The sequence below is a fragment of the Vidua macroura genome, chromosome 1 (assembly GCF_024509145.1).
Source record: "Vidua macroura isolate BioBank_ID:100142 chromosome 1, ASM2450914v1, whole genome shotgun sequence".
NCBI classification, from domain to species: Eukaryota; Metazoa; Chordata; class Aves; order Passeriformes; family Viduidae; genus Vidua; species Vidua macroura.
In genome coordinates, this window is record NC_071571.1 from 82,463,707 (window position 1) to 82,476,808 (window position 13,102).

At 38.4% G+C, this 13,102-nt stretch overlaps 1 protein-coding gene across 1 annotated transcript; it reads left to right on the top strand.

Annotated features, from left to right (window-relative positions):
• Positions 1 to 699: 699 nt before the first annotated feature.
• LOC128818273 (carboxymethylenebutenolidase homolog) lies at positions 700 to 8,527 on the top strand. Its single transcript, XM_053997477.1, has 6 exons — positions 700 to 878; positions 3,401 to 3,623; positions 4,501 to 4,608; positions 5,682 to 5,824; positions 6,973 to 7,064; positions 8,041 to 8,527. Exons 2-6 carry the CDS (start codon positions 3,409 to 3,411, stop codon positions 8,218 to 8,220), a joined length of 738 nt encoding a protein of 245 aa, XP_053853452.1. The 5' UTR covers positions 700 to 878; positions 3,401 to 3,408; the 3' UTR covers positions 8,221 to 8,527.
• The last annotated feature ends 4,575 nt before the right edge of the window (positions 8,528 to 13,102 follow it).

A 13,102-nucleotide genomic window follows, 5' to 3' on the forward strand; every position in this document is an offset into this window, starting at 1 on the left:
TGTTAGACTAGCTTGCATTTAGTCTAGTTCATAGATGCACCTCTGAGGAAAAAGGGAATTTTTGATTGCTAATATATTTAGCTAAAGGTCTTTACGAAATAATCCTAATAATCCCATAAAAAGAAAATTGGGAGAATGGGAAGGATACAAGGGTCAGCCAGAGACTTAAAATGAAAAACAATGTATAAAATATCCTGTGATAGGATAAAAATGTCTGTATTTTAAACACTTACTGATTAGCTTGGAGATACTGCAATCTAGAAATCTATTACTTTCTCACATGCTACTTATTTTCATTCTGAAGAGAAAATATTTTTCCTGTAGTGTATAAGCTTTGTCTAGTGTAGAGCTTTGAAATGATATTTCTACTTCCCTACCTCACTCTGCTGATGACTTTAAATATGTCTTCTACCCAGGGATAAATAGTTTCAGGAATTAATTTTGCCAATGTAGTGTTTAAAAGTTGGTGTTCGACCTCAACCTTTAAAAACAAAGAAATACCCTTAAAAAAAAAAAAAAAAGGTTTTTTTCTAGGTGGATTGTTCAGCTAAATCAACATGTTTTCAAAACGAAAAGAAAAAGCCCTCCGGGGGTGAATACCATTTCGCGTAAGTTCAAAAGAAGCTTGGTACTCAGCTAGGGCAGCACACCCCACCCACGGCGGCAGCGAAATGACCAGCTTTAAAAAGAGCGCCCTTCGTCACTCGGCGAGGCGCACGGATAAAGGCAGGGCCTTATGGAACTCTCTTTTAAAGGAACCTGATCCCTGCGCTCGCCCCTTTCGTTTTGGGATTTAGCGCTGTGTTTGGGGATCCAGTTCAGCCACGCTGAGCTCCCGCGTCCTGCTTTTGCTGTCTCGCACACCTACAGCGCTATAGGTACGTGTGGGTTTGTTTGGGTTTTTTAAAAAGTCGTGGCTTTTTTTTTTTTTCCCTCAGAAACGTAGAACAAGCGCTTGCGAGGTGTGACTCAGCATGTTCGGGAGACTTTCATTTTATTTGCAGGCAGAGTGCATTAAATTGCAATTGGGGGTTACTTTCTTCCCTTTCCTTTAAATGCAGTCCCCTTCATTTAAATGCAATTGGGGGTTACTTTCTTCCTTTTTTTTTTTTTGAGATGATGGTTCAGAAACCTGTTATTTTCCCTCCAGAGGTGGGGAAGACCTCTGAGGAGGAAGATTCAGGAGAGTGTGTTGAAAGTGATGGTGCCACACAACAATATCTTTATATTTTTACTAGCTGTAGATTTAAGTATCTGAAAATTAATTCTTCTTTGGTGTTCCAGTAAATTCTCAAGTGTTTGCAGGTGGAAATGGTGGTACACCAAGGCTGTAGGTTTTCAGATCCTCCTAACATAATAGCTCTGATAAATGTAAGAGGGGGAAATTAATTTTTAAGCAATGTTTCAGTAGCATCTTAGGAATGGAAAGAGATGCTGTTTGTATGTAATACAGCAGATGCAGAAGCACTGAAGTGTCTTGCCTATGCTACAGAGCTTGGAAGTCTATATGCCTTATAAACCATATTAGCCAATGCTATCCCTCACAGTCTTGCATCTGGAGATATTTTCATCAGTGAATATATCTATATCCTTAAATATTTCATGTTCTATGTGTTGCTTTACATTTTATCAGATAGTATGGAATGTTTTCAATTAAAGCCTTTGAGGCTATACCTGTAAGGGCATTGTATTTGTGTTTCTGGAGTTATGAAATATAAGTTTCTTTAATATTTAATCCCTGGTTTTGTTATATTTTCTGATTTAGTCTAATCAGAAGGAAACAGTTTGTGAATGGAAAATTAGTTATGAACTTCCTCCTATTATATATTTGCACTGTATTTTGCCTTATATTCTCATTTATTCATTCATTTTTTCCTGGTAAACTTATTCTAAATTAGAAGTCCTATATGTGACACCACAACACGTAGAGAAAAAAGGACACTTATGGGTGCGTCTTATTTAAAAAAGAAAAGGTAGAATATTAGTTTAGATGTGTGCCCAGAGATAATAAAGCTTTCAAATGTGACACAGCTTGTCTTCAGCTGATCTGAACTGATCTGCGAAATGAAATCTCCTTGTATCTGCAGTCCAGCCCTGGTGATACTGCTTGGGAGATTCTGAATTTTAAAGTCTGCAAATCCAGAATTTGTTGGCCTCTAGAATTCTGTCTAAATTTTCTGGCTGCCACATTGTTCATTGGCTTCCGTAAAACTTTACTGACACAAATCTTTAAGTCCCACTTGTCCAGGGACACTTCAGTAATCTGCTTTTTACTGTTTCTCTCTGTGTTTTTGACACAGTCAAGTTTGAAGATCCTTGTTTCTTTACTAGCAAAGTTTCTATAGTAATACACATGATTTATCTGTAGAGAGCTTAGGCAAAGCTTTATCTAAATTTTTTCCATGTTATTGAATAATTTGTAGATGCTGTGTGAATATTCACAGGAGTTATTCAGGAGTTATTCAGTTGGTTAACCTAAGCTTGATGGCATAAAATCATTAACTTGAGTCCAAGCACCTACATAAAGGTGTGTTAGATTCTGCTTGTACTTTTTGACCTTTGTGAATTACTTGTTTATTTTCATTTAAGCAATACTTTGGAAAAAATTAACCATACCCTACTCTTACCTTCTTGATAAAAGATTTGGCTCAGTTTTAAGATTTTGGTTTTTTTTATATTTGGTTTTCTTTTTTTCCTATCTTGGGGTTTTAATGCACTCTTTATTTAATATTAAAGAAATACAATTTTATATTCTGACTTGTGCTGGTACATTTTTTTTTTGCATCTTTCTTAAGTATCCTTCTTCAAAAGTCTGCTCTGAGGCTAAAGCTGTTTAGAAAAAGGATTTATTGACACTGAAAATTTCAGTTATGTAGTATTTTAAGTCCCTGGATGAAAATATAACGCTTAATCTATGTGTAATTATATCTTTCTGCACAGTAGCTGTTGATTTTTTTTTTTCTTTCAAAATGCTGAGTCTTGTATTAAGCCTTTACTGTCTACTGAAGAAAGCTATGCATTCCTGACAGGAAATACACATGATGAAGAGTGGAAGGACTGGCTTCATCGCTATGTAAATAGTTTGTGACGGTTGCCTTGTTGCTTGCTCATAACTTTATTTTTATTGTACTATTCACTGTAGGGCATGGAAATCCTAGCATGTACCAGGTCCCTGCTGAAGACTTTATAACATAAGAAACTCTAACAATAAACTTATTTATGTTAAATAACCCAATGGGCTTATTGACTAATGCTGCATTTTAGCTCAAACAGTAATGAGCATGTTCATCCTATTACTGTAATGATTAAAAAATTCAATAGCTGATGATACTGCTGGCTTCTGACGTTTTTCAGTGTGGCATCCTTTGGTATTCACTACTGAATATTTTTTCTTCCTTAGTATCACACATGGCCAATGAATCGAGGCCCTGCCCGTGTGATATTGGAGACAGGTTTGACTATGGAGGCCGTGGGCAGGAGGTTGAAGTTGGGCACATCAAGGCATACGTCTGCAAACCTTCTGCCAGCACTGACAAAGCTGTGATTGTGATTCACGACATATTTGGATGGCAGCTCCCAAACACCAGATACATAGCTGATATGCTAACAACTAATGGATACATGTAAGAAATACTGCTGTATTCAAAGTGTCTTTTTAATAAGAAAGTTTGTTGAACCAATTGTTTCCTTTTTTTGTATAAACTATACAAGCACAAATAATTTCACAGTCTTTCTTTACCCCTTTCTCCAAGGAGCTTTCTGGTAAAGCAGTGAAAGAAGTCTAAAATAATTGAGTAGTCTTACCATAATGAGTTAGTAGGTAACCACAGAAGAAGAGGGGAGAAACAGAAAATTTTCTTATTCTGCATCTTTCATCCTTCATGAGCCTGTAGCAGCCTGTTTCTTCCCTTCCTCTGTGCAGCTTGGCTGTTATGGTAAAAATTCCAAAGAAGCTGAAGATCTTTCTATGAAGGGAAGGTGTACTAGCTTGTGCCAAATAGAGAAACAAATTCTCAAATATGTGAAAAGCATATTGAGTGTCCTTTTTCCTATATTACTGGGTTAGTGTTCCTTCCAGGCTAAACATACGTACCATGTAAATTGTGGTTTATTTGGTTTGGTTTTGGATTTTTTTTTTAAGTTTTGTAGGAAACCACCAAGGATTTTCAGTTACAGTTAAGTATTTATCAATTACTTTATAAAATTTATTAATAAATTATTATTTTAATAAATTATTTATTAATAATCATTAATTTATTAATAAATTTAATATTAATTTTCAAATTAAGTAATGAAATTTAACAGGGTTAAATGTAACTGGAAATTACACTAAATCTTATTACATATAGAAAATTATTGAGGGTTGTTGGTATAATGCTTTGGTGTGGGTTAAGTACTATGTATTCAGCAAAACATTTGTTGTGTAGTATGTATGGCCTTCCCTTTAATACTTTTCCAGTATTATTTCATGGACATAAAATATTTTCATTTTTCTTGCAGAGCCATCTGCCCAGATTTTTTTGTGGGACAAGAAGCTTGGAAACCTTCTAACGACTGGGCATCTTTTGATGACTGGGTGAAAACACGAGATGCCGGCAAAATAGACAAGTATAGCCATTGTTCCTCGTCCACCAAAGGGACATCTGTATTTCATAGGAATTTTTGCCTCAGTAAAAGTGTAAAATTAGATCCTAAATTATTAGTGGGTCAAATATAGCTGGATGTCCACACATAGAAAGTTCGTGCAGTTCATGGGACAAGCTCATGGTTATATGCTTTACAGATAAAAGTAGACATTTGAAGCATAAAAGTTCCCAGTGTTTGTCTGTACAGAAAGTAGAAGCAAAATGAATGAATGGAAAGGAAAGAACCAGCAAAGGCTAGAAAATGCAGCTCACTCCGGCCACTTGGATCCCTCAGGAAGGCACAAATTCAATAGATTTCAGATAGGGTGCAAATGCAAACACTGTGTAATGAGGGAACATTTCTTCTGCTCCCCATCAGATCACAGCTAGTTCAAAGCATACTGCTTTTCCACTTTTCTGTATTTTTCCCATTTTTATCTGACACATAGCTTGATTGCATAAAGTAACTGCTAATTTAGAAAAAATAATTGGAAATTTGCTTCTGCAATTTTATAAAGTATTTGTCATCCTTGTGAGAGATGTTTTGAATGTAAGTCACATTTGTGATAACAGGATGCTCTTGACTGGCTGTGGGTCTCAAAGTTTTATTTGTGTTCCTTTCTATAACTGCTGCTATTTGTGAAATTAATTGGAATGCTGTTCATAAAATCACCTCATGTCCTAGTAACAATGGTCTAGGAAGACTGATTTTCTCCTTTGTCTTCTCCCCTGGAGTTTGTCTTGTATTTTAGAAATGCGTAATAGTAAAGTAGTGTTGTGGGTTGACCCCAACCAGCAGCCAACAACCTGGACTACCACTCAGTTGCTCCCACGAGAGGAACAGGGGAGAGAATAAGGGAAACAAAGCACGAAAACTCATGGGTTGAGATAAAGACAAATTGATAAGTAAGGGAAAGAGAAAAACCAGGACTGATGCAAAAACAGTCACTTTGTCCCAGAAGCAGGCTGATGCCCACCCGGACTTTCAGCAGCAGCCACCAAAGAGGCCAGAGAAACAGGCTAGAGCCTTAATTCACTTTCATTTGCATGTCTCAGAGAAGTTGATGTCGTCCTCAAGTATCTAAAGGACCAATGTGGTGCGAAGAAGATTGGTGTCATTGGTTTTTGCTGGGGTGGAGCAGCAGTGCAACATCTGATGCTGAAAAATCCCCATTTAAAGACCGGAGTGTCCCTCTATGGTAAGCCTGAAATACCTGCTGCATTCTGAGCAGAATAGCAGTGCAGGAAGCAATTCTGTAGGGCTATTGCTGTAACAAAATTCTCTGTGACTTCTAGTGAAACAAGGTCATTTTATTATAAATAATCTGTAAGTGATTTGATTTTGCACACTCACATTTTTACACTCAAGTGTACCCAGCAAGATCTATGTACTTAAAGAGTGGCATGACCCGGATAGCACCTGTGAACATAGTGCCAAATGCCATGGCCTCACTGTAGCTGAGGTTCCTCTTGGCTGGTGATGACAAAAGGGCTTCTAGGCACATCTTCCACATCTTTTAGACAGTTGTCCCTCGTTACTAATAGGAACCATTTTTAACTCTCTGCTTTAACCCTGTACTCTCACACATTACTCAATGCATTTATACTGCCTTTGATATTTTTCTTCTTGACCTCTGTACTTCTACAGAACCCAGACTAACTTATATTGATTAGAAGTGAAAGCAAATTGAAGTGTTTTTCCAGAAAGATCATTGGGATTGTTTTGCTGCAATGATATGCTGATCAGTTGAGTCAATTCAACAGTGTTACTTGCTAATATTTTACTTTTTTGTTGTAATAATCTCAGGAATGAAAAGAGTAGCCAGGGTGGCAGCTGGTTAGTTCTACTGCAACTTTTATTCAAATGTATTTGAATAGTCAAAATTATAATGTGAATTTGTTGTGAAATCATATCAGTGTAAATATACATACACTGAAATTGTAGCCATGTATGTGGAATTATCAGTATTGATAATTATCTTAAAAATGGTGTTCCCAAGCCAGAGGTGAGCAGTTCCAAAGTGTCCATCTGTCATAGAACTCTGCTTCTGACAGTGGTCAGAAGCAGTCACTCAAAACAATCCACAAAAATGGGGCAAGTGTAACACTTTTTCCCTGATTTTTCCCACAGAACTGGTCTCAGTTGTTTTTTCACACAACTGATGTTATCTTTAATGACTTTGCAAACATTCCACAACAAAAGGGACTTTTAAGCAAAGTGTGTTAAATTCCATTACAAAATGATCAGCTGTAACTGATGAAAATGTCTCTACCTGTATAGATTCTGCAGTGTTTTAGCTACTTTAGGTAGCATAGCTTCTTGTATGTATGTTTTCTTCTTCCTTAGGAGTGATCAGGCGTTTTGAGGACAAACACAGTTTGCTGCATCCTACTTTCTTCATTTTTGGTGAGAAGGATGACATTATTCCATTGGAGCAGGTGAGCTCCTCATCACAGATATTTGTCTTTTTAATGCTTTCTTCACGCTTGTTTTGTAATTTGGTTTTTATTGAACACAAAGTAGAAATCTAATTTGCACTTTTCTTTCTCTTCCACTAATTCTTACAGTTCTTCTACATAAATTTATGCTGTTTATTCCCCAAAAAAAATTACCATTACACTAAAAGCATTTTCTGTTCCTGTTTGAAAATTTGGGTGATTTTCATGAGTTCCTCGGAAAAGAGCAAGAATGCAAAGAAAGCCTTCTGACAAGTTTAAGATAGGAGACCCTTTTTAGTCATACCAATGGTCCATAAAATCTGCCTGTTCCAATGGAATCACTTGTTGCAGGAGAATTAAAAAGATCCTGTGGCTATCCTTTTCCTTTTTCCACTGTCCTACAGAAATTCTCCTTTCTGTCACTCTGTCAATAGCCTTTCTCTGGAGCCTGAGTGGAGAATGATTGGAGAAGGATGACTATCTGCCAAGGGGATCAAAGAGAAAAACGTTTTTATTGAGTGATGTTGGCTTTAACTTTCCTAGCAAAAATTCCAGCCACTTTGAACTGCTGATTTTGTCTCTGCCCCTCCTCCCTCAACTTAAAATTAATTCAAACTCCTGCCCCAATTTTTTTATGTGAGGGCTATCAGCAGCAACTCATAGAGTGTTCACTACATGATAACCTTCTCATGATGCTGAGCAGAAGTTTTTTACCTTTACAGGCATTAATAGTAATCCAGGTAATATTTTTTTTCATTTTATACGGTCACATGCTGGTATTTTACTGGGGAAAAAAAAGCCTAGTTAAATAAAGCAAGTGCAGTAACAGAAATGCATTTAGGTATAAGATTAGTGGAAGAGAAAACAGTGGCAAGGATAAATCGTCTGTCTTTCAGAAAAGTAAAAATGAGGACAGTTTTTGGGAATGTAATTACAGAATGTGTTAACTTTGTACTTAGAATGTTCTGTGTTACAGGTCACCTTGCTGGAGCAGAAGCTTAAACAGAACTGTAAAGTTGATTATAAAGTTAAAATTTACCCTGGACAGACACATGGGTTTGTGCATCGCAAAAGAGAAGATATCAATCCTCAAGATAAACCTTTTATCGAGGAAGGAAGACAGGATATGATCAACTGGCTGAATAAATATATTTAGATTAAATTAATGCCAATAAACAAAAACAATTGTTGTAGGAAATCAGAAAATAATACAGACTATATTGCTTAAAATGTTCTTTCAACCATAAAAATATTTTGTAAAACTCTTCTGCAGTAACACTACTTATTTGCACTTCTTAGAAATGGCTTTTTAAATGCTGAAAGCTATAAATGTAAACAAGTTTTTTAACACTTGTCTTGTATATCTTAAAATTATTAGAATTTCATGTGGCATATTTTCTGGCACCTGAAAGTTTAATTTTTTTATATCAATGTCAACATGATTAAAAGTCACTGAAACTCTGCCCATGCTTGAGAAATTCTCTCCTTAAAGCTGTGTTTAGTGTTGTTTAGCTGTGAGATTTTCAGCTTTTAGGTAAATATAGTTCTGGGTTGGAAGGCTGGGAGATTTTCTTGGAAACAGAATATCCTATTCAGAATTCATGAAAAGGGAAGGGGAAAGACAATGGAAAGAAATGTATGTGAATAGAAAGGGAGCTGCAAAAAGTTGGGAACCATAACTGAAGAGATTAGAGGAAATCACATAATTTCACAATTATCTTGATGCAAATCCTTCAGGTCATGGTTTCAGGCAGTTGCCCTACCTACTGAACTGCATTCAGAGTTTGATCTAAACCAACCTCCAACGTTGCCTCCTCACCTCCACAAATCATTCCTTTATTATCAGGTTTCTCTCTGCTGTGATTTCATTGGGTATTGTTATTGGTAAGGTACAGCCCATTCCTGGAGACTGGGGATCATTACCCTGTTTCAGCTCCTTTGGACTCTCCCAGTGTAATTCCCAAAAACCATGTGGTGAGATCTTGCCTGTATTTCTGATGCTGAGGGAATAGATGTGGCTAAAATACTGTACTGAACATTGCCCATTTTCCTCTCAGGTAAATACGTGTGAGCCCAGGGAACTTTCACAGAACATTACCTTTCTAGTTGCAGCCCCTCCATGGTTTCCATTGCCCCACAATGTTTTTTCTTTTTGAGTTTGCTGCTGCCAGCCATGGCTGACAGCTCTCAGGAAGTCACATTCCCTCTGGCTTTTTCCTAGCTAGGGACCTAAGTCATCTGTGGTGGAGTTGTAGCTGCATGCGTGTCTGAATTCCATGATGTCTCTTTGGAGTCTCCCACCATGTGAGTCCCACCTCAAGTCCCAAATCCCCAGCACTGCTTCAACTTCAACCATCCCTCCATTTCAACTCCCTTCTTCACATCACTCCTCTCCTGCAATGTACTCTGTATGTTCCATGAGAAAATAGTTCTCTCTGCAGCACACTGGCTGATGTTAAAGAGAATCTATCTTTCAAAAAGATTTCATGTGAACCTCTGAGAAAGAAATGCAAAATCTTCCTTTGCTCCTTGGTTGATGCCCTTGGTCAGTGATTATTGCCGTTCTGTGGTTTGGACACTGCACATTGTGTTTCCAACTTGCTCAATGATTTCAGGAGAGATGAGCCTTCAGTTCTTACTGGGTCCAGCCAGTGCAGGGAAAACCTCTTCAGGTCTGCAGAGCATTGTTGCCATGAGTCATGCTGGAAGAAATAGTCCCTGCACACTGGAGGTGAGAAGTTCCATGATGCCTGATCCTGCCCTTGTGCTCAATCTGTGCAGACTCCCAGAGACTTAGAGGGAAGGGCTAGACAGTGACTTCTGTGCTTCCTGCCAGTCCTGGCATGGTTCTGTTCTCAGCAGGTAGAAGAGGAACAGTTTCCCAGGAGAGTTTTCCCAGCAGACACCTCCATGCGCTGGTGTGGGCACATCTGAGGTTTTTGCCTGCCCAGCTCTAGGGAATGGGAACATAATGATGCACAAACCTGCCTGGAAGGAAGCAATGTAGGTTTGTGGTTCAGGCAATCTGTAAAGCGTAAATTCAATTCCCAGCTCTGGATTCATGCCCAGATTATCAGGGTTGCTATGAGAACAGAGAGAGAGATGATGAAACTGAACTCTCTACAACTATTTTCTCATGTGGATTTTAAATAAAAGAGCCCTGTTTTCTCTGAAGGTAATGTCTTGGTTGGCAAACTTGTCCAGCTTGGTTTTTTATGTGAATGAACATAAAATTCTTATTCTTCTCCCTATTCTTAGGGAATAGGGCTAAATGTTGCCAAATTTTCCCTGAGGTGAGTAAGGACTGTAAAACTGAAGAGTATTTTGCCAAAATTCATTTTCCTTGGAGAATTGAGAGTCTCTTGCTGTAGGACAGGTGTTACATTTTATTATATATTTGTTTTTATAGGAAAAAAACAAAAATAGGTACATTAGAAAATGTCATTGCCAGCAGGTCAAGGGAGGTTATCCTGCTCCTCTATTCAGCTCTGCTGAGGCCACATCTGGAATGCTGTGTCCTGTTCTGGACTCCTGTGTACAAGAGAGACATGAAGCTCCCAGAGCAGGTCCAGCGGAGGGCAACAAAGATGATGAAGGGACTGGAACATCTCTCTTACAATAAGAGGCTGGGACAACTGGGCCAGTTCAGCCTCAAGAAGAGATGGCAGAGAGGGGACCTCATCAGTTTCTATAAGTATCTGAAGAGAAGAGGTCAAGAGGACAGAGCCAGGCTCATCTTGATGGTGCCAGGCAGAAAGTGAAGTATGGGAAGTTCCACCTGAATATGGGGAAGAACTTCTTTACTGTGCAGGTGACCATGGACTGGAGCAGATTGCCCAGAGTGGCTGTGGAGTCTCCCTCACTGAAGGTATTCCAGGACTGTTTGGATGCAATGCTGTGCAATGAGCTCTAGGATGAGACTCCTTGAGCAAGAAGGTTGGGCCAGATGACCCACTGTGGTCTCTTCCAACCTTACCAGTGATTCTGTGGTTCTGTAAAATACACTATCTAAGATGAAAGACTCAGAAAACTCTATACTGGCACAAGCATTTTGGTAGCATCTATTATCTTTAATCAGTTTAATATTATACTGGCTTAACTTCTATTCCAATTTGCTTACCTTTTTTACATGCTGAAGGGGAGTTTTTTTATGGGTTTCAGTTAAATCTTTATGGCAACAGTTTTTATTCCACAAAATGCCTCTTCAACTCTGTTCCTTTTTCTTCATTACTCTCTGTAAAGATCATGGTTTTGTTTTTTTTTTGGTTTTTTTTTTTTTGGTTTTGTTGTTGTTGTTGTTGTTGTTTTTGGTGTTTTGTTTTTTTTTTTTTTTTTATGGTGTCTAAACCAGACAGACACTATTTAATCTTGTTAATTTTTCTCAGCTTCTTTGACTCCGAAATTGGAATGGGCTTTTAGTGTAGGAGCCACACTCAGCAAAGACAAAGAAAAGCACTCCTGCTCACCTCACCCCCCCCCCACTCTCCCCCTCCCCTGGACATATATACGTTGCAGTGCCAATATTCCCATAAAATAATGTGCACCCAGTCTGTATAAAAAAAAATGCCCTCCACCTTCTGGCCTGCAGGCAGGAGGGCATCTATGATTCTGTGATTTATGGTACGTTATAAGAGACTGTGCACTTGCTGTAAAAATGTGTCCCTCTGTACAGCACCAAATGCATGAATGTGGGGAGCAGTTCTTCCTCAGCTGCAAACTCTGACTCCAAGGAACTCTGTTGCTAGGTCTTGAAAGGGCTTTTTTGTCTTATTTTTTCTTCAAAGCTGGCCCTAAGGAAGCAGCTGAGTCATTGCTATGCTGGATTAGTGAGGCTTCAGGGCTAGAAGCCTGACCAGAATTTGAACTTGATGGAATTTGGAGAATTGATGGAAAATGTGATAGAGATGACTACACCAATAGACTCAGGTCCACTCCATCTGAATGCCTTGTTGTAATTAATTCTGGCCACATTCACAGGCACACTAAGTTTGCTATTTAGAACTGTAGTTGCTACATAGGTTGTGATCAAACTGGACTCCATACCTTTAACTAATGAGCTTTCAATGTGTTTTGCCACAGACCAGGAGTGATAGCTTAGGCTCTAGAGAGGTGCACTGAAGACACAGTTTTTTGAGGTAGGTTGTTTTGTCACAGGGACACAAAACAATCTAGTTTCATTTTATTTGAGGTAAAAAAAAAAAGGTAGACCCGCTGAAAGCACTTTAGTCAGAGCTCCCATGGGAAGAGCAATGGGAATTTGGTACGTACTTCCTCTTTATACCTTCAGAAACCTCCAGTGCACTTCACTTATTTTCTGGTTTCTAATTTTCTGGTTTGGCACTGAAGTTTATCAAAGCCCAGTGAATAACAGAATGCTAAATTTCAGAAAGCGAGGAGTGGAATGGGCTAATGAAGCTCCAAAACAAAGTTTCCCTTTCAGACCATCAGTGGAGCAGATGGTGACACCTGTGGCAATACATTTCCTTTCCTTCCTTTCTTGCCACTGCTGTATTAAGAGCTTGTGAGGAAATTTCACATCTGGGCTGGTAGTTTGCCCAGAACTTCAGCAAAGCTATGCTAATGTTATTTGTTAGGGGGATTGCAAGTTATTCCAACTGCACTAATAAACTGTTCTTCAGTTTAACTTCCAGGTGTTGAGCTTATAGATTGTTGACGATTTCTTTAAAGTTATTTTTATTTTCCCAGAATCCTTAGAAAGTTAAGAAAATTGCTAAGAAATTTTAAATGGGTGGCTAAGCCAAAGTAAAAAACCTATGTCCTTCAGTAAAGAAAAAACCTTTCTTTTTCCTCTGACTCCTTTGAACAAAAAGCAGAAGGTAATTTTTAGGCAGGGTGTTTGCAAGAAGAAAGAGATGCAGAGGAAAGGGATAAGCTTGCATGTTGTTGTATATATTTGCAAGAGCTGTAGTTTGCAGTGCTTTGTGATGCTGCTTTGGAGAGCAGTGAGCTGTGAAAGCTCTCCCTGTCAGTAGAACAGCAGTAGGGTAGCAGCTCAGGGTAGGTTAGCAGTGCAAGAT